The sequence below is a fragment of the Salmo salar genome, chromosome 19 (genome assembly GCF_965601325.2).
Source record: "Salmo salar chromosome 19, fSalSal1, whole genome shotgun sequence".
Classification (NCBI taxonomy): Eukaryota; Metazoa; Chordata; class Actinopteri; order Salmoniformes; family Salmonidae; genus Salmo; species Salmo salar.
In genome coordinates this window covers 79,331,728-79,359,087 of record NC_138309.1, presented here as the reverse complement: position 1 = coordinate 79,359,087, position 27,360 = coordinate 79,331,728, and the positions used below count along the sequence as shown (strand labels likewise).

The following is a 27,360-nucleotide window of genomic DNA, read 5'->3' as shown; positions in this document are numbered from 1 at the left end:
GTCCATTGCTAGATATCCACACTCCAGTGGAGTGTTATAACTAACGTTCATCAGGTCATTTTGTCATTATACACAGCTGGTCATAGTGTCCTTGTGCAGTAATGAAACAGTCGTTGAAATGCTCCCTACTGTATATTTCTACACAACTCCCCTTTTGTTTTGAAATGGACTGCTATTACCTAGGCCAAATGGTATGTAGGCCAATTTGAACCTGTGTTATCGAAGCCAGCTCCTCCAACAGGACTTTATATACACTGAACAAACATATAATTGTTCCTTTCTCTACCATAAGACGCCTCCAACATCATTTTAGAGAATTTGTCAGTACTTCTAACCGGCCTCACAACCGCAGACCATGTGTGGGTGAGTGGTTTACTGATGTGAACGGAATGCCCCGTGGGGTTTATGGTATGGGCAGGCATAAGCTATGGACAATGACCACAATTGCGTTTTATCAATGGCGATTTGAATGTACAGAGATACCGCGATGAGATCCTGAGGCCATTTTCGCGCCATCCATCCGCCGCCATCACCCCATGTTTCAGCATGATAATTCACGGCTCCATGTCGCAAGGATCTGTACACAATTCCTGGAAGCTAAAAATGTCCTAGTTCTTCCATGGCCTGCATACTTACCAGACATGGCACCCATTAAGCATGTGTGAGATGCTCTGGATCGACAGCGTGTTCCAGTTCCCGACAATATCCAGCAACTTTGCATAGCCATTGAGGAGTGGGACAACATTCCACAGGCCACAATCAACAGCCTGATCAACTCTATGTGAAGGTGATGTCGCGCTGCATGTGGCAAATGCTGGTCACACCAGATACTGACTGGTTTTCTGATCCACGCCCCTATTTAAAAAATCCATAGATTAATTTAAATTGGCAGATTTTGTCATGAACTGTAAATAAGAGATCTTTGACATTGTTGCATGTTTGCGTTTTTATATATTTCCTGTTGATCTATATTGATCTGAGCAAGCTTTCGATTGAATGGCAACCAAAAACATGTAATGTTTCTCATAGTGGGCTTAATCCTGCCCTCCCTACTGTTGAGACTCGCTCTGTGATACGTTGGCAGTGACAGAGTTAAGAATCTATTGTTTTAGTTTAGTTTTTCTGCCGCTACACAACTCCTCAATACTACGACCAATTTAATTGCAGGGAGCATGTTTCCCTGGCTAAACCAATGAAAAACAATAATCTGTTTTAATACCTTTTCCTGCGCTACGTCGGAGAAAATAACAGCTTCTTTCAGCAGAAAACGGGCCTTGGCTGTGGCAGGGTATTACTGGCTCTGACTGTGGGTGGACTGTCAATAAACACGCTACTGCAAATTAAGTGTGGAAAAGACATGCTGTCATCTGATTTTTGCCATTCTTTCCAGGCTTTTTGTGTTATTATTTTTCCGGTTGACGCGCTTACACTTACGGTCGCATCAGAACACAAGTACTGTACTTTACTGTTTGTTAATACCACACTATGCTTTACATGGATTTAACCTAACATATTCAGATTAGTCCTTTTCCTCTCTCCACTGTATTGGTTCAAACGTTTAATGTCAACCCATATAAACGACATTCGCTGCGCTAAACTGTGCCTCACACTGGCGTCAATACATGTAAAGAGGGACAGAGAATAAATGTGCTTACTGCGGAATACCCAATGATGTGCTTTGGGTTCCATCACCCGAGGCCTGCGGGATGCGACACCTATCAGTCATGCTGGCTGCAGAAATGGGAGCTGCCAAGGCAACCACAATGGAGTCTCGCCACTCGCACCACAGATTGATTCTCTCCAACCAGAAATGTCCCTTAATTCCAGTAGAGGGTGAAAGACGTCATTGAGATGGAACGTGTTCAATTCACACAACCTGGCTAGAAGACATGGTTACGCTAAGAATGGCTAACCTTGGAGGGGGTGTGGGGGAGCAGAGTCTGTGTAGTGCTCCTGTGGGACTGTTAGCGTATTAATATTTGAAATATGGCTGGTTTGTTATCAGGGCAGACACAGCTGCTCCCAGATAAATAAAGTCAGTTTCAGTTCATCAACACACAGAGACCTTTCATGTGGCACACGCGATAACGACCCACAATGCACGTTGTTGGGCGTCAAAGCGACCTTGCGGTCACATTCCCTCCATGCCGTGTTGTAGGCCCGTATCGGACACAGCAGAAGACCTGCTATACAGTACACCTTCAAAAGCGGTGACTGAAATAATATGGCTGCCAACCTCTGAGAATGGCTGTCTATGTTGCTTGTGCAGTCTCTCCTCTGTACTGTATATGCAAGGCCCAGACTCCGTAAGACAGTCTGAAGCATCTGTTTCCTCTTCACTCTGAAACTGAAAGTAGAGCCCTTGTTTGTATCCACCACCCTGGATGTTAGGATTTGAAACAAATGGTGAATAAACAATGTCCATCTTTGGAAGGAAATGCTGGACCCCAGCTTCCTTCGTGTGGGCTATGACTGCCAGTGTTTTAGAGCTGCGATCTGGCAGTTGGATCATTCCTTGGACAGTTACTCACCAGCTTAGATGCAGCAGATTGAGCCAAGTGTGCAGGGATGAAATTAAACTAGTGCAATACTGTATTTTTGTATTTACCATGACCCATCATGATACAGTACACGTCACTCCTGCTTTTCAGGTTTGTCTATAGTTTGTTAAGACAGTTGAACGATCCACAACTGTGGGCACAGCATGACTTCATTACCCACTGCTGTGTGTCACTATTTGAGTTCAGAGGCCCATCACTGTGCCCCATCTGACTGTTCTAAAAGCCTCCTTACCAGTCGTCTCGGCGAACATTGTCAGAGCAATTAGCTGGTGTTGCCGATGCATCAGGGGTTTAGCGAGGCCGCTAGTAATTGTTTTTAGGCTGGTGGAGAGGCCACGGAGGCCCCCACTCCCTCTGTGGCCTATCCAGCCAGCCTAAAGGATTTACCAGCAGCCTCGCTAAACCTCTGATGCACCTGCAACACCGGCTAATTGCTCTGACAATGTTTGCATGGACGACTGGTATCGCGTCCCTTAGCAAGATTTCAGCGCTACATTACGCAGATCAGGAGGAAAGGGGTAGAGGGGGACCGGAGCATCCCCTGGGGAGGTGACATGATCCCCATTGAGGGTGTTAATTGGGACCATCAAGTGAATAAAATTGACTTTATTACATTAGAGTCGGGTCAAGGCACACAGTACAGAACCCGCCTGGCGTTCAGATGGCTGCCGACTCATTCCCCATGTCTACACACACACACAGGTTGTTTATCCGTTTACCTGTCCTTCCCTGTGATTAAGACTGATCGCCATGCTTGCGGGCAGCTGTCACGCTTATGTTCCCATTATCATTCTAATTTAGAGGGTAGGGGAGACTGTTTGACTTTTCCTGATTCGCAGAACATTTGAATTAAATCGCAGGAAAATATTGTCATCCATTCCCCCGTGCTTTTTGTTTTATTTTGGTCAGGCCTAGAATAACCAGTTGAATCCTAATGACTTTGTTATTTTGATCCAGTGCAGAGTCGGTGGATGCCAACTGTTTCCCATCTCGCATCAGTAAGAACCTGAAGCTGAGTACACAACCAATGTCATTGTTTACACATGTATACAAACGTCTACTTAAAAAAATATATTTCAACCCTGAAAGCTTTGTTTAATTGTTATGTGGAGGTTAGCGTAGTGAGGTTAGAAATGGTCCTTGTTTATCCCTATGGCCGGGTTCTGATTGCTACCCTCGGTCATTGCGGTGATTGGTTGATGTCTGGCTATGGTCCATGATGGGCACGCACCCCAACACCCCCATTATGCCTCCACAGCTGGATCCAGAGCAAGGCCCCCTTGTAGCCTGACGTACCTACCGAGGCATGACTAGATGTTCAGCCAACCACACTCAGGTCATCTCATGGGGCACCCTGGCCCTGATCCAAAGACTCATCCGAAGACTCGTCTTAGTACTGGTCAACGATGTGGCTCATCCATTCACTCAACTTAATTTAATTGTTTAATTTAAGGGAATTTTTGTTTCATTGACTCAATGAAGGAAGCGGCAGTGTTTTTGGACAGACCAACGATGGCCATGTTTTGAACGTCTTCTCCTGCCTAGTTAAATAAAGGTAAAAAGAAAAATGTTTGCATTTGAAGACAGGCTGCCAGACCTCGGAGGTTTTTTGATAAGCAGCTGTCCGTTTCTGGAAGCAGTCATCTCATATGGCAACTGAACAACAGAGTATTGTTTACATTTGTATTTTTATACGGTGCCCCGTTATGCTGGTTGCTTCCAAACCGGTGGGTTCATTTCCGTGTTAAAGGGGCTTATCAGTGTTGGCCACATGAGTGAGAGCAGCCATATCACGTCAGGCCTTTGAACACGACCCCCCCGTCAGTCAGTCATTCACTGGGGTCTAACTTCTTTTCATGCTGCTGCCATGGGGACCGACTGTTATTACAAAGCCACCTATCAGAGCGCACATGGCCGTAATTAAAACCTTGCCCACTAATTCCAGACAAACACAGATGATGCCAAGAGGACCCAACCGGGACCATCTCTCACCCATGTCCCCCCCCCCCCCCCCCCCCTTCGCTGCTCATCACTGCTCATCGTGTACAAGTTCATTATGACTCACATTCGTTCTCTCGCTCTCTCTTGGTTGCCAGTTGCAAACTGCTTTTTTGTACCTTTTTTTTGTGCCTTTTGTGGTGGCCATATTTTTGTCAGTCAGGAAGTCACACACAACTGCTTTTCCGAGCTTGTGTTGTAGGACAGTCTCTTAGACGGGACCTGTAGGTCAATGATCCCCCTCCCTCCCTCACACACACACCCCACAACCCCCTCTTCACTAATCAACTACTAAACTCACTTCAAAAGTGTCCACCTTCCAGACAGGAAACCTCTCTCTGTCAGCATAGGTCCTGTAATGTGGGACTGGGGAGGTGGGTCAGTGTTGAGTTGATCTGGTCCTTGGGGGTGAGCTGTGTCAGGGAGACGGGAGTGAACAGACTGCAAGAGCAGCTGAGGGGGTAGAGAGTCACATTCACTTTCTATAACCCTGACCATACATCTCTCCTCTTCTGCCATGTCTCTGTTTGTCCCCCTGACCATACACCTCTCCTCTTCTGCCATGTCTCTGTTTGTCCCACTGATCCAGACCTCTCCTCTTCTGCCATGTCTCTGTTTGTCCCCCTGACCATACACCTCTCCTCTTCTGCCATGTCTCTGTTTGTCCCCCTGACCATACACCTCTCCTCCCTCTGCCATGTCTCTGTTTGTCCCACTGATCCAGACCTCTCCTTCCTCTGCCATGTCTCTGTTTGTCCCACTGATCCAGAACTGCTATCTCTCACAGTGTGAAACTGTAAGGGTCTTTCACCTTCAACCATTTGAAGAAAAGCCTTGTAAGAGATTGATGAAGTAGATTTGTAATGGAATCTATCATACGGTAATCCACATTTCAGATAGTGTTTTTCCCTACATATCTTACAACCAAAACCTATAGTCGAAAATCATGGCCCAGTTTCCAAAGATATCATTCTTCTCATGTGGAAGAACGATTATTTCTGTCGTCCCCGTGAAATTGAACATTTTCAGTCTGAAACAAAACCTGGTAATAAAATAAAGTCGCCAGTCTACTTCAGCTGTTCCCCCCCATGTACCCGGTCTTGTTATTGGGGCTTGTGAGCAGCATTACATTTGTCTGATTTTCCAGCTTGTGTGTCCAGGCGAGCCGCTGTCAAATGGTTAAATGGAGCTTGCCAGCAGTAGGGCTGTTCAATTTGGCTGGCTGGCTGGCCCTGCTGCACGGAGAATTATGGCCTGAAATAATGCACTCGACAGGAGGAGAATGAAAATATCTGCCTGAGGTGTTACTGGCTTCCTCTTCCCGGCGCTGTGTTAATTAAAATATACATTTATGCCCTGTATCAATGTATGGCTTTTTTCCCTGTTATCTCCGTTACCCTGGCTTCACAACACCAGCCTAGTAGCTTGGGACGGCGTTGTTTTCCTAATGGGCATCTCTGCTTGAGATGGCACCTCTTTAAATTGGATGAGCCGGTGATGGTGAGTAGAGGAGCGAGGCGCTGCACGGGGATACGTTTGTGTGCCGCCTCAGCTTTGGAATGTGATTTGTTGCAGGGTCAGGTCCTATAAATCGGTGCTCCCCACAGTCACCAGTCAGCAGGGTCGCGCCGTGTCTCGCGACACAGAGGGGGAACTAGTTACAGCCGCAGCCGCGAGGTTAAAATATTTTACAAAGGGGGAAGTCCCAATAAATCACCACACTTTTCACTCCCTCCCCGGAGCCCTCTGCACATCAGCCTTGGCTCCTTTAATGTGTGTGTGTTTGTGTACGTGCTTGTCGGACACTGCCTAAATGCGTTAGTTGGAATGCATGTCTGCAACAGCTTGTGTCTGAGTAGTGGCAAAAGTATGACTGTAGCGCAATATGAATGCTACATTTTTTAAATGACTATTTCCTGTCAGATTGGTTGAACTTAATTGGTCTAAACGACCTATAAGGTTAACACTGAAATAAAGCATCTCTCACTGGAGATCAGAGCCGTATATCCACTTCCTGTGGTTTCATTTGAGTGGTGAAAACAACTGTAGGAAATTGTACCTAACGGAGTTCTGAGGAGGAGAGCTGGAGTGATTGTTTTTAATGGTAATAAGTGTACCCAGTGAAAGTAGTCCCTTTCATCTCAGCGCTACGGTAATGAGACACAGCCTCTGATGTCACTTCCACTCCGTCTGGCCTCCGGCAATCACAGACGGAGAGTCCCAGGTACTGGGCCACAATTATCAGCCATTATCATCAGTTTAGCAATTTAATAAGGCAATGACTGAACAAAGACGGGCACTTGAAAGCAAGTTCTGGGGGAGGCTCTCTTTTGTTAAATAGGGAGACCGTTCCGTGACTCTCCCGCAGCCGTGAAAAAATGGCTCTACCTTAAGCACTATCAAAAAGGGCATAACCTTCATGAATTATTCACCTGACGATAATCTGCATCATACATCCACGCTCTAGGAGATTAATGTGATGGATAATTATTTATGTATAACACAACCAAACTTTGATAACGATACAATACATGCCATCAGCTGCAAGTTTCAAACACACAGCCTCAAGCCATGGAAACTCTGAGGCGTTAGAGGATAGACATTTCTACTCTTCTCAATTCTTCTCTTTGGAAATAAGCCATAAATAGTCGACCAGTTTGACTGGATACAGTTGTGGCCTGAAGCGAAGGCTGCATACCTCCTATAGATCACAAAGACACAGGCTCTTTGTCATCGCAAAGACCTCCCACATCATATCTGCAAATAACTCTTCTGTACCATCGCAGAGGAACACTGGAAACTTAAGAGGTGAACATTGAAGACAATACCCACACAATAGGGACCTTACGACACACAGTATTGCAGTTTGCATATCTGATCAGCACACAAGGACTTTCCTGTCTCAGTCTTCCAAACCCCATGTCCCCGCCCCCCCCCCCCCCCCCCCCCCCCCCCATTATTTTGACTAGACAGATCTGTTAGTGTTTAAGGAAACAGATGGTATACATGGCAGAAATATTTGCAGGTGTTCACACAATCCACGGAAGCTGTTTAATTTTGTGAGACTGAAATGTATTATTTTCTTAAAACACTGTCTTAGGGTTATGGGACTCCTGGGTAAAGAGACGCGTCACTAAAAGCTCTGCCTTGACGGACTTGAGAAGAAACTACCTGAACACAATGGACTCTGACTAACAACTTCTGGTCAACAGAGCTCATTTATGTCATGTGTCACTTTGACTCAGTCATTGACTATTTACTTACTTTATCTTCCCCATGGGGAAATGTTGTTGCAGTGTCATGTACACGTTTTAAAGTGGCGTTTAAAGGCAAAACAAAATTGACAATACAACTTTCATAACAGTTACATACTAATAAAAAGAGACTAGCCTGCTGGCCTTACTGGGTGGATAGGAACATTAGCCCGAGCTGTTTAGGAGGGATATCACACCTGGCACAAATTACTGTCTAGTTCTGTTTTTCCTGCCAAGGGGTGCCCTATACCTGCTCCCAGAGGGGAGTAGTTCAAAGACCGGGTACAAGGGGTGGCTTGGGTCTAAAATAATTTTGTGAGCCTTGCGGAGGGCCCTGACCTTAAAGATCTCATCCAGGCCTGTCTGTTTGAATCCAAGTACCTTGCTTGCTGTGGTAATAATCCTTCTCAGCGTATTTCTCGGACAGTTGCATTGCCAAACCAACAAACAATACAAAAAGTGAAAATACTCTCAATGAAAGGCATTGAAGGTGGCACATTGTTTTTGCTGCACCTTATGTTGGGTGTTCGTAGTGACTAGTTATGTTTGTGACAAAGGTTGAATCCTTGGAGACCATAGTCAAAATCCAGATTTGAGATGGTGATTCAGAAAAGTCTTTCTATGATTTGATTGTACATAATACACAGCAATCAGATGTCTCCTATCTTTACCTTCTCTGCTGGAGTTGATTTGACATTGTGGCCTGGAAGTGCACACTCAGCAGAGACTCTCTGGGAGTGGGTTCTCAGCTAAGACTGTGGTTAACCTCAAGGTGCACAGCACCTGCTGAAACTTAACTTTTCCTCCTTGTTAAAATGTAAGAGGGATTAGAGGCACAAATCCTGGAGTGGCGCGAGCGCTCGCAAGCAGCCCAGTCCTCCACTTCGCCCATTTGGAAAATGTTGTTCGTTCCCCGCTCCGAGCGACCTCTGAGTCGGGAGGTGTGCGGTGTCGAAAGAGTGAAGAGCAGTTTTCTCCAGCCGCGGGTAATGATTTCAAAGTTCAGGACCCGACAGCGTTCGGCCATAATGAGCGCCACAGTCATTACGCCAAATTACATCGAACATGCCGCACTGGTCGCCCCCTTCATCGTTTGCTGAAAAAAAGCTAATTTGGAAAATGTAGTACCTCCAACCTCTGCATTTTGATTAGCACTCGCTCTAGACTCAGAGTGCACGTCCCTGTGAGCTACATGACTTGATACCGGGACTATAATGTGAGAGCTCTTTTTAATGCAGCATTTAGTGAAATAGATGTGAAGTCATTGAGACATGGGTAGAAAGGTAAAGATTTCCAGCAGGAGATGGAGACATTGGAGACGGTCCAGATGGTGATTATGGAAGGTGTAACAGGCAAGGAAAATGGACGGTGATAGTCAGTCTTCCATGCTTGGACTGCGTAATTAGAAAAAATACCAACGCCTAAGTGAGTGAATTAGATTTGGTTCCTCCAATTTGTGGGATAAAATGAAATAGTGCCTTGCAAAAGTATTATTTTACATTTTGTTGTGTTGCAAAGTAAGATTAAAATAGATTAAATAAAAACAACCTAAACTCATGTGAAAGTGAAACTCATGTAAAAGTGAAAATTCAGAACTAAAATAGTTTGTTTAGGCAAGCCTGAATTAGTTCAAGAGTAAAATTTGCCTTAAAGGAAAGGTTCACCCATTTTGTATTGTTTTTGTGCATCTGAATTGCATTCTATCAATTCCCTGGGTCATTTCATGTTTTCATGTGCATCTGAGAAATTGGCGTTCAAGCAGGCAGAAATCCAGCCGTTATGACGTAGCACTGTGATAAAGTCTCTCTCACTTCACTGTAAGTTAATAGTCTTTTAGATGGTGAAAATGTCTATCATACATGTCAGATTTCAATATTGGCCGATGTCATAACTCGGGAGGATGTCTTCTCTCGAATTTTTGTGACATTCCGACCTCAAGAAATGTGTAATTTAAAGGTCTCTCTAGCACATTTTTCCTATTTGTCTGCCTCTTTAGTTAAGGGTGCATTGAATGGTGCCGTCGCCAGAGATATTTCAGAAAGGAGATAGGAATCCAATGAGTAATGGAATTTATAATGCCCCACCCTGCAGACTGTCGATCAATTGCGTTCACGGTGTCATGCTGAGTCACGTGGTTGCTAAGCTAATCGTCATGCAATCTTTTCTCAAAGACTGTGTATACAGTATCTCACAAAAGTGAGTACACCCCTCACATTTTTGTAAATATTTGAGTATATCTTTTCATGTGACAACACTGAAGAAATGACACTTTGCTACAATGTAAAGTACTGAGTGTACAGCTTCTATAACAGTGTAAATTTGCTGTCCCCTCAAAATAACACAACACACAGCCATTAGTGTCTAAACCGCTGGCAACAAAAGTGAGTACACCCCTAAGTGAAAATATCAAAATTGGGCCCAAAGTGTCAATATTTTGTGTGGCCACCATCATTTTCCAGCACTGCCTTAACCCTCTTGGGCATGGAGTTCACCAGAGCTTCACAGGTTGCCACTGGAGTCCTCTTCCACTCCTCCATGACGACATCACGGAGCTGGTGGATGTTAGAGACCTTGCACTCCTCCACCTTCCGTTTGAGGACGCCCCACAGATGCTCAATAGGGTTTAGGTTTGGAGACATGCTTGGCCAGTCCATCACCTTAACCCTCAGCTTCTTTAGCAAGGCAGTGGTCGTCTTGGAGGTGTGTTTGGGGTCGTTATCATGTTGGAATACTGCCCTGTGGCCCAGTCTCCGAAGGGAGGGGGATCATGCTCTGCTTCAGTATGTCACAGTACATGTTGGCATTCATGGTTCCCTCAATGAACTGTAGATCCCCAGTGCCGGCAGCACTCATGCAGCCCCAGACCATGACACTCCCACCACCATGCTTGACTGTAGGCAAGACACACTTGTCTTTGTACTCCTCACCTGGTTGCCGCCACACACGCTTGACACCATCTGAACCAAATAAGTTTATCTTGGTCTCATCAGACCACAGGATATGGTTCCAGTAATCCATGTCCTTAGTCTGCTTGTCTTCAGCAAACTGTTTGCGGGCTTTTTTGTGCATCATCTATAGAAGAGGCTTCCTTCTGGGACGACAGCCATGCAGACCAATTTGATGCAGTGTGCGGCGTATGGTCTGAGCACTGACAGGCTGACCCCCACCCCTTCAACCTCTGCAGCAATGCTGGCAGCACTCATACGTTTATTTCCCAAAGACAAACTCTGGATATGACGCTGAGCACGTGCACTCAACTTCTTTGGTCGACCATGGCGAGGCCTGTTCTGAGTGGAACCTGTCCTGTTAAACCGCTGTATGGTCTTGGCCACCGTGCTGCAGCTCAGTTTCAGGGTCTTGGCAATCTTCTTATAGCCCAGGCCATCTTTATGTAGAGCAACAATTCTTTTTTTCAGATCCTCAGAGAGTTCTTTGCCATGAGGTGCCATGTTGAACTTCCAGTGACCAGTCAGTATGAGGGAGTGTGAGAGCGATGACACCAAATTGAACACACCTGCTCCCCATTCACACCTGAGACCTTGTAACACTAACAAGTCACATGACACCAGGGAGGGAAAATGGTCAAGTTAATAATTATGCTGTGGATGATGTATTAAACCACCCAGACAAATCAGACACAGTCGTCCTTCTGAACTGAGCTGCAGGACAGGAATGAAACTGCTCAGGGATGTTACCATGAGCCATTGGTGATTTTAAAACGACTACAGAGTTCAATGTCTGTGATGGGAGAAAACTGAGGATGGATCAACAACATTGTAGTGACTCCTAAATGACAGAGTGAAACTAATACAAATATACATATAAAAAAGATTCTAAAACTTGCATCTTGTATGAAACAAGGCACAAAGCAGGGCTCTCCAACCCTATTCCTGGAGCGATACCGTCCTATAGGTTTACCCCAACCCTGTTCCTGGAGAGCTACCGTCCTATAGGTTCACCCCAACCCTGTTCCTGGAGAGCTACCGTCCTATAGGTTTACCCCAACCCTGTTCCTGGAGAGCTACCGTCCTATAGGTTCACTCCAACCCTGTTCCTGGAGAGCTACCGTCCTATAGGTTTACCCCAACCCTGTTCCTGGAGAGCTACCATCCTATAGGTTCACCCCAACCCTGTTCCTGGAGAGCTACCATTCTATAGGTTCACCCTAACCCTGTTCCTGGAGAGCTACCGTCCTATAGGTTTACCCCAACCCTGTTCCTGGAGAGCTACCATCATTTAGGTTCACCCCAACCCTGTTCCTGGAGCGATACCGTCCTATAGGTTCACCCCAACCCTGTTCCTGGAGAGCTACCGTCCTATAGGTTCACCCCAACCCTGTTCCTGGAGAGCTACCGTCCTATAGGTTTACCCCAACCCTGTTCCTGGAGAGCTACCATCCTATAGGTTCACCCCAACCCTGTTCCTGGAGAGCTACCGTCCTATAGGTTCACCCCAACCCTGTTCCTGGAGACCCCTGCACTAAAGCAATACTGCAACAACAACAAAACAGCAAAGCAATACACTTGATGGCCTAAATGCAAAGCTTTATGTTTGGGGAAAATCACAATTTTTGAGTTGGCTGCCTCCTTAATTTCAAGCATGGTGGTGGCTGCATCATGGTATTGGTATGCTTGACATTGACAAATACTGGAGTTTTTCAGTTTAAAAAGAAACAGGATGGGGCTAAGGCAAAATCCTAGAGGTTTACCTGTTTTTGTCTTTACACAAGAGACTGGGAGATGAATTCACCTTTCAGCAGGACAATAATCTACAACATAAGGCCAAATCCACACTGGTGTTGCTTACCAAGAAGACTGTGAATGGTCCTGACCCAGATATCGTTTTGACTTAAATCTGCTTGAAAATCAATGGCAAGACTTGAAAATTGCTGTCAAGTCATGATCCCCAACATCTTGACAGAGATTGAAGAATTCTGAAAAGAATAATGGGCAAATATTCCACTATCCAGGTGTGCAAAGCTCTTAGAGTTCCATGAGAAGACTCACAGCTGTAATCAATGCCAATGTATTGACTCAGGGAGCTGAAACTAAAAAATAGTCGTTGCATAAGCATTCAGTTCCCTGAGTCAATACATGTTAGAAACACCGTTGACATTGATTACAGCTGTGAGTCTTCTTGGGAAGTTTGTTTTATGTTCAAGTATTTTGTGTAGATTGTTGACAAATCTATTTTAATCCCACTTTATAACAATCAAACATGAAGAAATCCAAGGGGTCTGAATACTTTTGCAAGGCACTGTATATCAATGCTATTACTCCCTTACCCATCTTCAAAGCTTTAAGATGGAGGCCTATTGGGAAAGTGAAAAAGTGATTGGAAAAAGGGAAACGTCTTTTAAACTCCCTCCCTGTACCACACACATATAGTTAAATATCAATTTCAGAGAAATGTCATGCAAAATATGCTTGTTCTAAAACACAATGAGGATCCAGATCCCTAAATGAGTTCACCATATCCGGCCGTGATTGGGAATCCAATAGGGCGGCGCACAATTGGCTCAGCGTCGTCCGGGTTTGGCCGGGGTAGGCCGTCATTGTAAATAAATAAGAATTTGTTCTTAACTGACATGCCTACTTAAATAAAGGGTAAAAAAAAATACACATTTTAAAATGAAAAGCCACAATCTGTCCTCCTGCATTGTCACCCTGAATATCTATATCTTATTTGTAATATCTGAAACCTAATTTGCGTAAGTAGTTGCACCTGGAAGGATGCACGACTGCACTGAGACAGTGTTATCTTATGGACTTTTACATTTTACTTGCTTAATAAATCCTGCATTTACCCCAGTCAACTGTTATCAGGGCCCATTGAAAAACACTTCCTGTTCTTTTACGGCAGACACATGCAGGAAATGCAACATCAGGGACAGATTGTGCACAATCAATGCAGCTCTCTCGGGTCATACTTCCTTCTGTTGACCAAAGTGTATTTTTAAAAGGCCTCACTGTCCTTAGTCACTGTGTGTTCATTAGAGGGGGCTGTAGGCTCACTGGGCATGGCCAGGGAGTGACACTGCTGCTACCAATATCAAGGTTCTCTGCCCCATTAGCAGTGCTAATGTAGTTGAAAGAGGCAGCCCATGTTCTATGTAAATAGTGTTTCAGGAAGCACAGCAAAAAACATCTACAAAGTGTTTAGTTACGGAAAATAGCAGGAGCATGACTTGCTATGTCGCAAATAGCCTAACCCTGGCTGGAAAGGATAGGCACTGTAGACCTGGCACAGTGAGGGAGAGGTTGGCATCCTGTGAAGCTGGATGGTGGGGCCAGTGGCTCTGCTCCCTCCATGGCCAGCGCCCCACGACACAGGTGCCGCCCCTAAGCCGTGGACGCCTGCCAGGCTGGGGAGCCAGCCGTCCCAGAATTCCACAGGGCACCTCTCTTAAACGAGGACACTTCTGTCTTGGAGCTGTTGGGTCTCCTTTTGACTGTGTTAGTTACTTCATAAGTGGATAGTTTTGAAATGCTAATTTTGTATGGATGTTGAGTGTGGCTCTAAGTCTCATAGCAATTGTATTAAGGCCCTCCCTCGTTATACATTACCTGCAACAGTAATTGGCATATACCATTATTGAAAGTTGAATTGTACCCATTTAAGAGCAAGACAAATCATTTCATTGCCGTGTTCCTAATTGGATTTGAAAATGCGATGTTGTGCTGGAACGGTTGATAGTTTTAAAAAGGGTTTGACTTTTTTTGCTGTTTATTCCTCATTCATCATGAATGGGATTAAGTGCATCACAGTTGCTCTCTATTCCAGTATCCACCATATAGTAAAGATTATTAGGCTCATAAAGTTGATCATGACTGTTCTTCTTCATGAGGGGCCTTTTCATTGGTAAACATCCTCATTCCCTGACCGTATTTACACTGGCGGTTCGTATTGAAATTAGTTGCCAAAACTCAATTATCAGACGCCCCCCTTAGGCAAACACTCCCCATCCTGGCCCCCGCTCTCTGGCTATTCATCACTGGGTCTTAAACATATCCCATTTCCAATAAGCCCAACTTCAATTTACAAAGTACTTTGCATGTGAAGGTTAATCAATAAGTGGACAAACAACACATCCTGGTTACAAGAGCAGAGCGCTGGGGCACCAGCCTGAATCAGTAATCTGTGCACGGCAAAATGGAAAGAGAACAACCCATCTGATTCTAAACAAATACGCTCATCAACGGAATCCCATGGGCAACGAAGTGTGTGTGTGTGTGTACACGTTTGCATGAGTGCATGCAAGGTTATAACAGCGTTCGTTTGTCATGGCAGAGTATCATTTGAATCCATGAATTGTTATTGATTTGTGTACTTCCTAATAGTAAATGAAGCTTAGAGATTAAAGTTGTGTGTTGGAATATAAAGTGCCTTCTGAAAGTATTCAGACCCCTTGACTTTTACCACATTTTGTTAGGTTACAGCCTTATTCTAAAATTGATAGTTTTTTCCCCCCTCGTCAATCTACACACACTACCCCATAATGACAAAGCAAAAACAGGTTTTTAGAAATGTTTGCTCATTTATTCAAAATAAAAAACTGATATGACATTTACATAAGTATTCAGACCCTTTACTCAGTACTTTGTTGAAGCATCTTTGGCAGTGATTACAGCCTTGATTATTCTTGGGTATGATGCTAAAAGCTTGGCACACCTGTATTTGGGGAGTTTCTCCCATTCCTCTCTGCAGATCCTCTGTCAGTTTGGATGGGGAGTGTCGCTGCACAGCTATTTTCAGGTCTCTCCATAGATGTTTGATTGGGTTCTAGTCTGGGCTCTGGCTGGGCCACTCGAGGACATTCAGACTTGTTCCGAAGCCACTCCTGTGTTGTCTTGGCTGTGTGCTTCGGGTCGTTGTCCTGTTGGAAGGTGAACCTTCACCCCAGTCTGAGAACCTGTTCCAGAGCACTCAGATTTTCATCAAGGATCACTCTGTACTTTACTCTGTTCATATTTTCCTCGATCCTGACTAGTCTCCCAATCCCTGCCGCTGAAAAACATCCCCATGGCATGATGCTGCCACCACCACGCTTCACCGTAGGGATGGTGCCAGTTTTCTTCTCCCCCAATTGCTCAGTTCGGCCTGGCGGACAGCTCGATAAAGAGTCTTGGTGGTTCCAAACGTCTTACATTTAAGAATGATGGAGGCCACTGTGTTATTAAGGACCTTTTTAAAGCTTCAGAAATGTTTTGGTACCTTTCCCCAGATCTGTGCCTCGACACAATCCTGTCTCAGAGCTCTACGGACAATTCCTTCGACCTCATGGCTTGGTTTTTGCTCTAACATGCACTGTCAACTGTGGAACCTTGTGAGCTCACAGGTGTGAGCTCAATTTCGTGTCTCGTAGCAAAGGGTCTGAATACTTATATAAATAAGGTATTTCAACCAAAACATTTTTTTACATTTGCAGACATTTCTAAAAACCTATTTTCACTTTGTCATTATGGGGTATTGTGTGTAGATTTATGAGAGGGAAAAATACAAATTGTGGAGAAAGTCAAGGGGTTTGAATACTTTCCGAAGGCACTGTATGATAGACATTGAATCAATCTGCCGTGTAGGACATGGGCCTTTCATACCAAGAGCTGGAGTACTCTGATTTGTCAGCCATTCTTGGTCAGATTGTGATGCTAGACATAATTAGGGAGCTCTACTTTTACATCCTGTCAGGTGTATTTTCTATACACTCATCTAGATGTAATCTCTGGAGATTGAACAAAAATTATATTGTTGTGAATGGGCGGACTGGCCTCTTGGCATTTTGAGCAAATGCCAGATGGGCTGGACCATTTTTAGCCTGTTTATCTGTGTGGGTTATGCTTAAAATGATTATCTGGCTAATACTGGGGGGCTGAAGAGAAGAATTAGCTGGTTGTGGGGCCCATTTCCAGGAAAGAAATGGGCCTGTGTGGAGGCTTCAAGGAAAGAAATTGTCTGGTATGTTAGAAATTCCAGAGCTGATTTCTGGTCCCAGTCCACCCCTGCTAAAGTGCAGTTTGCCCTCTCATAGCTCCTTAAATTGGGAGACAGGCTGGCATGTACTCTGAGACAGTTGTTTAGCTGTCAGACACTCTGTCCTCTAGTCTCAAGATCCCGCTCTTCATTAGAATAAACTCTTCTCCCAGTCCCCATGCTTCTTTTATGCAAGTGCATGGCGTCCTCAATGATATTGCATGGCCAAACGATAATGATTAAAATCCAAGTTTTCTAATCCTTTTTCCCGTTGACGGGGCATTGATCCGTTCTCCGAGAGCCTTCCATGTAGAAAAATCTCATTACCAATCTCGCTGACTCGTAGGGAGCTGTTTACACGCCATAACAATTCCGCTGGAGTGGAACCAACAAGACAATTGCGCTGAGCTGTGCGGCCCGACCAATATTTCATCTTCGCATCGCTCTTTCTCTCACTGCCTCAGCCCCACCCACTTGCACTGATCCACTCACTAACATGTTTAACCTCTTAAGTCATGTATCCTGCTAAAATATTTAAGGCCTCGTGTGAATGTGGCTCGATAGCTAGCGCCGCGCTCTTGCCCGTCCCTTTTCCCACCGTATAATGCCTCTTTAAACATGCATTAGCACAGTGCTTGTTCCGTTAACCTGACATTAAGGCCACTATTATGCACTTGTTCATATCCCTTCCTTCCTTCCACCGAGAGGGCCGCACTTAGTCCATAATCCATTCAGTAGAGGGTTTATAGTCTAATTCATCCCTTAAAGAAAGGAAAACAAAAATATATAGTTTAGTTGCTTGTCATCCCACCAGAAAGTGATTGATTGTACGATCATTTGTGGGAGTAGAGAAAATTGGATTCGTCCAATCGGTGTTTGACTCTTTCATTTTAAATGGTCATTCTTCTCTCTCCCATGTCAAAAGCTCAATGAGGGGAAAAAAAGAGCACATGAACATCAACTGACAAGGTCGATACCCGCTCATAATGGGAGCTGGAAATGGCACTCTCACTCTTTCTTTCGCATGCCCTCCTTCTCTAACACACACACACACTCACACTCACTCCATAGAAATAGAAAACATGACATTTTTTTCTGAATGACTGCAAAGCGCTGTTCTTTATGGAAATTACCCTCTGGTTGCTTTTAAAGTGTTTGTGCGTTAATTGGCCCTGAACCTGGCATTGTAGAGGAGAACAGTATTTCCCCTGCTGAGTGTCTTTTAGACAACACAAACAATCCGGCCCTAATGTGCTTCTAAAATAGTTGTCAAATGATGTGATGTTATCAGAGCCTCCATTGCTTGTGGATTGGGATACAGTAAATAAGTAAGCTATGGAGATGGTGAAAATATAGGCTAGCTGATGTTTTTCACTACTGGCAAGGGTCATATAGTATGTCTCACCGCTCGCTGCCTGAGATGTTAGGTTTATGTCCAGAGTGAGACTTGCTGTGTGAATTCCTGCATTAGTTTGATGCTTTTTATTATTTTTATTCCTCATGTTTTCCAAAATTCAGAAGAAACTGAAACTTGTAGTCTTCTTATCAACGCAACTGGTTCAGTTTGAGCCTCCTTTAACCTACTATACTCACTCTCAGGCGAGATGGTGAGGATACCGATTTAATGTAATGACCGGTGTTCAGGCAGTCGAGTAGCACTAGACTGACAATGGATTCCTCCCTTTCTCACCATGCTGGTGATTTCACCCTTAGCGGACGCTCAGGCGCCAAACGCCCACTGTCTCTCTACCCACTGCTGTGTATCTCGTGATAAGGCCACGGCTCTCCGGCAACCCTTGAGCACCAAGGGTAAAGTAATCTGTGTCGGTTAGCGATTGTCATCAGCCAGTGCAACAATACAAATGATGCCAGTGGAGTTCCTGATTGGGTGACAGAATACTTGTAGCAGACATATTGCCAACAGATAGCCTCCTTTATTTTCAAGGCTGAAAAAGACAGTTTTATAACTCTGAGGGACAGGAACGGCACATGCCAGGTGTGTAATGTTCTTCCCATGCCAATTCCATTAGTTAGAATGCAGGCATAATGGCCTTTTTTAGAAAGCCAATCTTTTTTCAAATTTCTCACATGGTTGGTGCCACTAAACTCTCAAGTGTATCGGAGAGCTTAGCAACTGGATTCAGTTCCAGACCACCTGGCAGTAGAGGAGGCTGATACCTGAGATCCTAACTAACACACACAGCACAAGGTTTTTACAAGAATCATGAATGGATGGAGCATTATAAGCGACACAAATGCAAAGTTGAGTGAAATCTGGAAGTGTGTTAACTTGGTCTCATGCAACTTTTATACTCCAAATACTGTTAAGTTGAGCTACTTGTGTAGTCAGATTTTATTTCATGCCACCTGGAAATACAGGTAGTTGAATAATTGATCATAACAAAATACTCAAACATTATTAGCAGTAAAACAACTTATTTTAACAAATGGCATTCCTATATCAGCACAAGCAGTGTGGTGCAGGTGAGTCTTGAAGAAACAGAGATGGAATATTCCAGAACACTTTATATTCTAGGACCCTGTATCACTTCAGATGACCTTGAGCACCCCATAGTCTTTCTCAGAGGGAGTCTCAACTTTTGTCGATGAAATTCAAATGGCGCAACATTGCCTCCTTGTCTCGTCTGTTTCTTTTCCCCGGAGTATGACAGCTCTGAAAATAAAACTTATATCAAAAGAGAGAGAGAGATGAAAGGGGCAAACAATCCCTTGAAAGTGCTCTGTTGTTTCAGTAGTTGATCATGGCACAGGAGTTATGCTAGTGACAGGCATATACCTGTTGGCTAGACACCAAACGGAAGGCTAACATGCAGCTTAACGCTATGCTCTGAAGGCACATTAGAGAGGACTCTATTAATTAAAAGGCATAGTTTAGATATCATGTCAAGGATTGGAGATGGAAGTTAATTTACGAGTTATCAAAGACTGAATCCCTAAAGGAGCAGCGTTTTTCTGACAAGGCTGTCAAGAAAATGATGCACTAGAACACCTTCCTAAACTGTATCTACAAACACCATTTTGTCATTTTTATCTTGGCAATGAACTTGCCAACATACTTTATAATGACCCAGCTCCATACTCTTCAGTCTTCCTGTGTACTAACAACCAGCAACCATGCGAGAAACATTGGAATATGAAATTAATTGGGAGAAATCGTTGAAGCCGGTGATCTGGTGGCCATGGGAACCAGTGCTGTGCCTCGAGCTTGGTCGTTATCATTGTCAGATGTACTGGTGTGTTCATCGCCAGGGGCGACAGAGGTGTCATCTGAGTTTTTGAGGTCAAGAGTGTAGCGTGGCATTGGGAATGGATTTGGGTTTTGGTTGTGGCCTGGGTGTTGGATGATGTCTGTCAACAGAAGATATCATATCTGTGTGTTCGGTAGAAGCAACAGGGAACATATGAGCCAGCTCGAGTGTAGTAGTGAGTATGTATAGCCAGAAGTCAGATTGAACTGATTTACAAGGGTCTTTTGGTGAGCAGTGAGCTCTCATACCCATGAAATGACTAAACGGACGTTGATGCCAACTATGAGCCCAGTGGTTTAAAGAATTCTTTAATGGAGAGGGGGAACCGCCAATTCTGAAAAGGATTACCCCCACCGCACTACAGTTTTTATCAACCTTAAACACAATCCCAGAGACTGCTTGAGTTGTCTGGGCTCCTCAACACAATTCCATCATTATTATGGAAGATCAAATTACCCCTCCCGTAGCTGCAGGCCATAGGCAAGATTTGCTTGGGAAATGAGAGGGGAGGGTGCACATTTAACACCCTGATCTGCAATTTAATCTGAATTGTGGGAAAAGTCAGACTTTAGTGCACAAGAATGGACACGTCACAGGAGGGCAGCCTCTGTTTTATTAATACTACAGCCAGGGAGATGGAGGTACAATCGTTGGATCATAGTTTGATGTGTAATTATATAGAGGCCGGCGGATGACCCTGGCGCGAGGGACTGACTCACCTTGGATGACAAGCTGGAGCGACAACTACAGTAAAACTTGTTGCATGTATAGAGCTCTTCAACGTGTCTTTTGTTCACCACCTGAGTAGAGGGCACTTCTAGGTTAAAGGCCTCAGATCCTTCCGAGCATTGCAAACAGTAGGAAGAGGTTGAATGTTTAAGGCCACGGCTCTGTTTTAAATTGGACTAAATATACGTAAACAATGTTCTTTGTCCCAACGTGGTCCTCCGATTATCGCCAGACATCCATTCAAAGCAAACTGTTCTTGTTTCGCCAACCCTTTCGCCGTCTTAAGTACTGGCTTGGAAATTTAGAATTTTGAACTTTTTCAACAACGGTCCTCAACCCTAAAAGTGGTGTGGTCAAGGGCGCCCATTTGTTGCTACTGAATTTGTCCATGGTGTACCCTTCACTACCTCCAGACCGTATCGATTCCTCCCACTCCTCCTTCCGCTCTGCACTCTAGCCCTGGAAGGCCAACGCTGGAGCACAAATGGACTAATGAGAGTTCTGCCGATGAGATGCTGAAGCCCTATGTATTGGGCACTTCAACATTGCCATGGCAGAGAGCGTTCTCCAGGCTTTAATGGAAGTGGGGAAGGAAGGCCAAGGACAAAGTGGTCCCTTCCCTGTTCTCTTCTCCACTCAGGATCAATGTGCCAGGGATCTCTCTGAACCCCCCCCCCCCAAAATCCTTCACTATCCCCATCGTCTAGGCTTTTAGGGCATGACGGGGGCCGTTAGCGACTGAACCTTCAGTAAGGAAAACAGGGTTTCAGAAAAATATATAAATAGAAGTAATGGAGCTGTATACATTAGCGACACTTGAGACTTTCAGATTTGCCACGGTGCTGTTTGGGCATACTGCACTTAGTGAGGAGAATTTCAATGAGAATTCTGATTCATGGTTGGTGGGCCGTACATTCCACTCCTACACTCGATCTCCCTGTTAGTTTTGTACATCACGCTTATTTTTAGAAAAACAACAATCGGCATATACACAGTAGCTACTGTAGAGAGAAATATAGACTATCTCAGCTCGGGAATACCAGTTTGTGTAGATAATGAACACCTTGTAGACGAGCCAGAACAATGGCCGAGGGCCTTTTGCAGTAAAACAAGCACCACACTCCGCTTTTTGCCCATTAAAAAAAGGGTTGAAACGGCCCTTTAAATGAGCTGAGAGCACGCCAGGGTCTTTCAAAGCTTTGTCCATGGAGAGGACACAGAGCATAGAAGTATAATGAATTGAAGGGGCTTGGAACCTCCTAACCATGGCAGAGGAAACAAGGGGTGAAGAGAAGATAAAGGGGAAAAGAAGATGTCCGCCTCAGTCAGAACAACAGTTAATGAATAACCGCAACGTGACATGAAGAGAACCTCTCCCATCTCCGGCAACCCATACTGACTAGTGACTCAGTCATAGAAATAGAAGGAAAACAACGGGAATCCCCATTCAAGTTGCCATGGTTAGAGGTTCCAAGCCCGTTCTATTGATTGTATGACTGAGTCCCATCCTGGCAACCCATGCTGACTAGTGAGAAGTTCTCTTAATGTTACGTTGTGGTTGTTCTGACTGAGGCAGACATCTTTTTTTTCCCCCTTGATCTTCTCTTCACCCCTGTTTCCTTTGTCATGGTCTTGTTATGAAGTATACAGGCTGTGTTAACGTATCAACAAACCTTGATTTAGTGTTGCAATAATCACATCAGTGGTGAAATGGCAGACTTGGATACAGTAATTAACGTACAGTATGTGTTCGATGTGTTGAGGTCATATTTTCCTGTTTCTGAATCCAGAAGTTTGCCAGGTTATCTTATACAAACACGTAGCCTGCTGATTAGGCCATAGGTAAATCATTGAAAGCAGCACCTATTTTACTGTATCCACCTCCAACAATGTGTTCATGACATGGCCGTTCAGAAACTCTTTGTACTGGATTACCTCCCCTAATACCCCATCTAATTCATATTTAGGACATAAATAACTGTCATGATTTAGCAGTGCAACTCACGCTCATTTAAAACGGTTTGAATCGGTGACATCTTAAATGCACTTGATTTCTAGTCAAGTTTATTCAAGTCATTTATTGGTATTAGTGTGTTTTAGTAGTTTCATTGACTAACCCTCCTCTCTCTTTCCCCCTCCAAGGCTCAGCCTTCATGATGGTCAACACCAGCGGACGTTCCTCGGGCCAGAAGGCCCAGCTGCTCATGCCCCAGCTCAAAGAGAATGACACCCACTGCCTCATCTTCCAGTACTACATGGCGGGCCAGCGCGAGGGCGCCAACCCGGGCCAGCTCAACATCTACATTAAGGAGAACAACAGTCCGCTGGGCATCCCTGTGTGGAACGCCTCCGGCCCTGCCTACCCCACCTGGCGCCAGGTGGAGCTGGCTGTCAGCACCTTCTGGCCCAACTTCTACCAGGTGAGATGGGATGGGGGTTAGTAAGATGGGGATGGCTCTGGGGATGGGGGTTAGTAAGATGGGGATGGCTCTGGGGATGGGGGTTAGTAAGATGGGGATGGCTCTGGGGATGGGGGTTAGTAAGATGGGGATGGCTCTGGGGATGGGGGTTAGTAAGATGGGGATGGCTCTGGGGATGGGGGTTAGTAAGATGGGGATGGCTCTGGGGATGGGGGTTAGTAAGATGGGGATGGCTCTGGGGATGGGGGTTAGTAAGATGGGGATGGCTCTGGGGATGGGGCTGGAGGTGGGGGTTAGTAAGGTGAGGCTGGGGGTTTGTAAGGTGGGGCGACGGATGGGGGTTTGTAAGGTGGGGTGGGGGTTTGTAAGGTGGGTCAGGGGTGAAGGGAGGGGGTTAGTAAGATGGGGCGGGGTGGGAGTTAGTAAGATGGGGCGGGGGGTTAGTAAGATGGGGGGAGGGGATAAGTAAGATGGGGGTGGGGGTTAGTAAAATGGGGTGGGGAGAGGGGGTTAGTAAGATGGGGATGGGGGATAAGTAAGATGGGGGAGTTGGTTAGTAAGATGGGGATGGGGGATAAGTAAGATGGGGGTGGGGGGTTAGTAAAATGGGGCGGGGGGAGGGGTTTAGTAAGATGGGGCTGGGGGGCTTAGTAAGATGGGGGTGGGGGTTTGTAAGATGGGGCAGGGGGTGGGGATTTATAAAATGGGGCGAGGGATGGGGGTTAATAAGATGGAGTGGGGGTTAGTAAGATGCGGGTGGGGGTTAGTAAGATGGGGCTGGGGTTTGGGGTTAGTAAAATGGGGCGGGGCTAGAGGGGGTTAGTAAGATGGGGTGGGGGGTGGGAGTTAGTAAGCTGGGGCGAGGGATGGGGGTTAGTAAAATGGGGTGGGGGTTAGTAAGATGGGGCAGGGAGTGGGGGTTAGTAAGATGGGGGAGGGGGTTAGTAAGATGGGGGAGGGGGTTAGTAAGATGGGGCAGGGAGTGGGGGTTAGTAAGATGGGGCAGGGAGTGGGGGTTAGTAAGATGGGGCAGGGGGTTAGTAAGATGGGGCAGGGGGTTAGTAAGATGGGGCAGGGGGTTAGTAAGATGGGGGAGGGGGTTAGTAAGATGGGGCAGGGAGTGGGGGTTAGTAAGATGGGGCAGGGGGTTAGTAAGATGGGGCAGGGGGTTAGTAAGATGGGGCAGGGGGTTAGTAAGATGGGGGAGGGGGTTAGTAAGATGGGGCAGGGAGTGGGGGTTAGTAAGATGGGGCAGGGAGTGGGGGTTAGTAAGATGGGGCAGGGGGTTAGTAAGATGGGGGAGGGGGTTAGTAAGATGGGGCAGGGAGTGGGGGTTAGTAAGATGGGGCAGGGAGTGGGGGTTAGTAAGATGGGGCAGGGGGTTAGTAAGATGGGGATGGGGCTATAAAAAGGACACATAGAACAGGGGGTATGGTTGTCTTTAAGGGCCCTACTGTTCAGGAAATGTAATGTTTTGTTCAAGTCAAAGTCCTGTTGTACTGTGGCCAGGTAGGAAACGGTAGACAGTGTTGTTTTGCTCTGGGGGGACTGTACATCCAGACTGATGTTGAGGTAATGTGGGTGGAGATGAGAACCCATCAGACATGTTCCCAGCAAGAGATCCATTTTTAAACACCGTCCATTAGCATGGCATAATAATATTCAGTCCATGTGTTGTCATTGCAGCTCTATGGCAGTATAGTAGATACATTCTCCCAAGGTCTCTGGAGGTCAAACCACTTTCTAGCATCACTCTCAGGCTGCAGAGCTGCGGACTTACAGCCCACGAAATTACCGCTCACACCAAATGTTTGGTTTCCTCCCACGCAGGGTCACAGACACGCGCGCACACGCAGGGTCACAGACGCGCGCACACGCGGGGTCACAGACGCGCGCACACGCGGGCTCACAGAGGCGCGCACACGCGGGGTCACAGAGGCGCGCACACGCGGGGTCACAGAGGCGCGCACACGCGGGGTCACAGAGGCGCGCACACGCGGGGTCACAGAGGCGCGCGCACACGCGGGGTCACAGAGGCGCGCGCACACGCGGGGTCACAGAGGCGCGCGCACACGCGGGTCACAGAGGCGCGCGCACACGCGGGGTCACAGACACGCGCGCACACGCGGGGTCACAGACACGCGCGCACACGCGGGGTCACAGACACGCGCGCACACGCGGGGTCACAGACACGCGCGCACACACGCGGGGTCACAGACACGCGCGCACACACGCGGGGTCACAGACACGCGCGCACACACGCGGGGTCACAGACACGCGCGCACACACGCGGGGTCACAGACACGCGCGCACACACGCGGGGTCAGCATTGCCAGTGCTGACACAATGTAAACACACACACAGGCCTGTGAGGTTTTCCCTAGAGAGACTGATGGGGAAGAGGGATAAATACATCTCCACGTTTCCCCAGAGAAATCACCTCCATCTGTTCCACAGAGGCACTGGGCCAGAGAAATCACCTCCATCTGTTCCACAGAGGCACTGGGCCAGAGAAATCACCTCCATCTGTTCCACAGAGGCACTGGGCCAGAGAAATCACCTCCATCTGTTCCACAGAGGCACTGGGCCAGAGAAATCACCTCCATCTGTTCCACAGAGGCACTGGGCCAGAGAAATCACCTCCATCTGTTCCACAGAGGCACTGGGCCAGAGAAATCACCTCCATCTGTTCCACAGAGGCACTGGGCCAGAGAAATCACCTCCATCTGTTCCACAGAGGCACTGGGCAGAAGGAGACTCTCTCTCGCTCGACTCCGCCATCCAGAGAAATGACACTGAGCATAATTTGCGAGGAATGTGACTTGTTGTTACCCTCTCAGATTAACAATGGAAAAGCGTCCTCTTCAAAGCTCTATACCTAATGACAATGTAGCAAGTAATTATGGGGTTTCTGTAATTGCACAGTATATTTAAGTGTTTATCAAAATGAAAACCACCTGAAATACAGAACCTACTTTGTCACTTATTTGTAATTACAGCGTATGGTTTTCTCTCCACTCCGTTTACACTGCCAGTCCATCAGCACAGGTCTTGTTACGTAGCAATGTTTGGGTCGCTCTTGAGAAACGTTTAATTGATAATGCCTTACATTTCGAATATGGTAATTTCCTTCTTCAGCCCGGCATAATCTGATCTTGATCCTGACATTTTGTGTTGTTCATCTCCGCCTGCTCTGTTATTCCAATTCCATTTTAAGACACAATCACAATTACCAGGTGAACTGTAAAGGAACACTGGCAACATAGCATAATTATTTAATCAGGGAGGCTGGGCGCTAGGGAGGGAGGGAGGCTGGGCGCTAGGGAGGGAGGGAGGCTGGGCGCTAGGGAGGGAGCGAGGGGGGTTGGGCGCGAGGGAGGTTGGGTGCGAGGGTGGAGGTTGGGCGCAAGTGAGGGTGAGAGAGCCAGGAGGGTCATCTCTTCTATGTCTGTTATTATGCATGCATGAGATCAGCCTTTTGTTCTTAGGAAGTTTCAAAAACTTACTGACAACACATTTCGTAGAAGATGTGGAGAATCTGAAGTTCCACTAAGGATGCCATGTAATAAACACAAACACCAGAGGAGCACTACTCACTTTAGATTACGCATTATGCAAAAGAAAAGCAAACTTAGTTTTCCAGCACCCACTAAACACATGAACGTTGTCATGGCTAATTGAGCTCATTAACGAGATGCAGCTAATGTAGGAGATAAACCAAAACACGAGGGGGAGGAGGGGGGAGGGGTCCGCCGGGGTCGAGCAGGTTGCTTAGCATCACCACGGCGACAAACATTAACAACCTGAGGTTTAATTACCTCTGCAGCACGTCGTGACATTTCACACTCTGGTGTTTACTTTTCATTTCCTTTTTGAAAATTAGGCCCTCGTAAAGGCATAATTAGCGGCCGAGGCGTCTGCCGTCGCTCAAAAGGAAGCGAGAGAGAGGAGAAGTCTATTAAAACCATTCAAATGGGTTTTAATAAAGGCATCTCGTTTGGCCTCAGCTCAACAATGTTATCTTGTGACTAATGACTCATTTTCATCCTCTTTGTTTGCGGTGCATTGGGACTAGTGTGTTTGGGTCCTCCATGGTAACACACACAGGAAAGGCCATTTTTAAGCAGGTTCTGTTGGACTAGGTATGGTCCCTCAACAA

At 46.0% G+C, this 27,360-nt stretch overlaps 1 protein-coding gene across 10 annotated transcripts in view; it reads left to right on the top strand.

Annotated features, from left to right (window-relative positions):
• The window catches only part of LOC106579657 (receptor-type tyrosine-protein phosphatase mu), a 283,633-nt gene that overhangs the window by 62,950 nt on the left and 193,323 nt on the right, over nucleotides 1–27,360 (top strand). For all 10 annotated transcript variants that reach the window (XM_082965986.1, XM_014159789.2, XM_014159785.2 and 7 more), the window contains exon 3: nucleotides 22,924–23,201. In XM_082965986.1, the coding sequence (XP_082822112.1) occupies nucleotides 22,924–23,201 (278 nt within the window). The remainder of the gene's footprint in view (nucleotides 1–22,923; nucleotides 23,202–27,360) is intronic.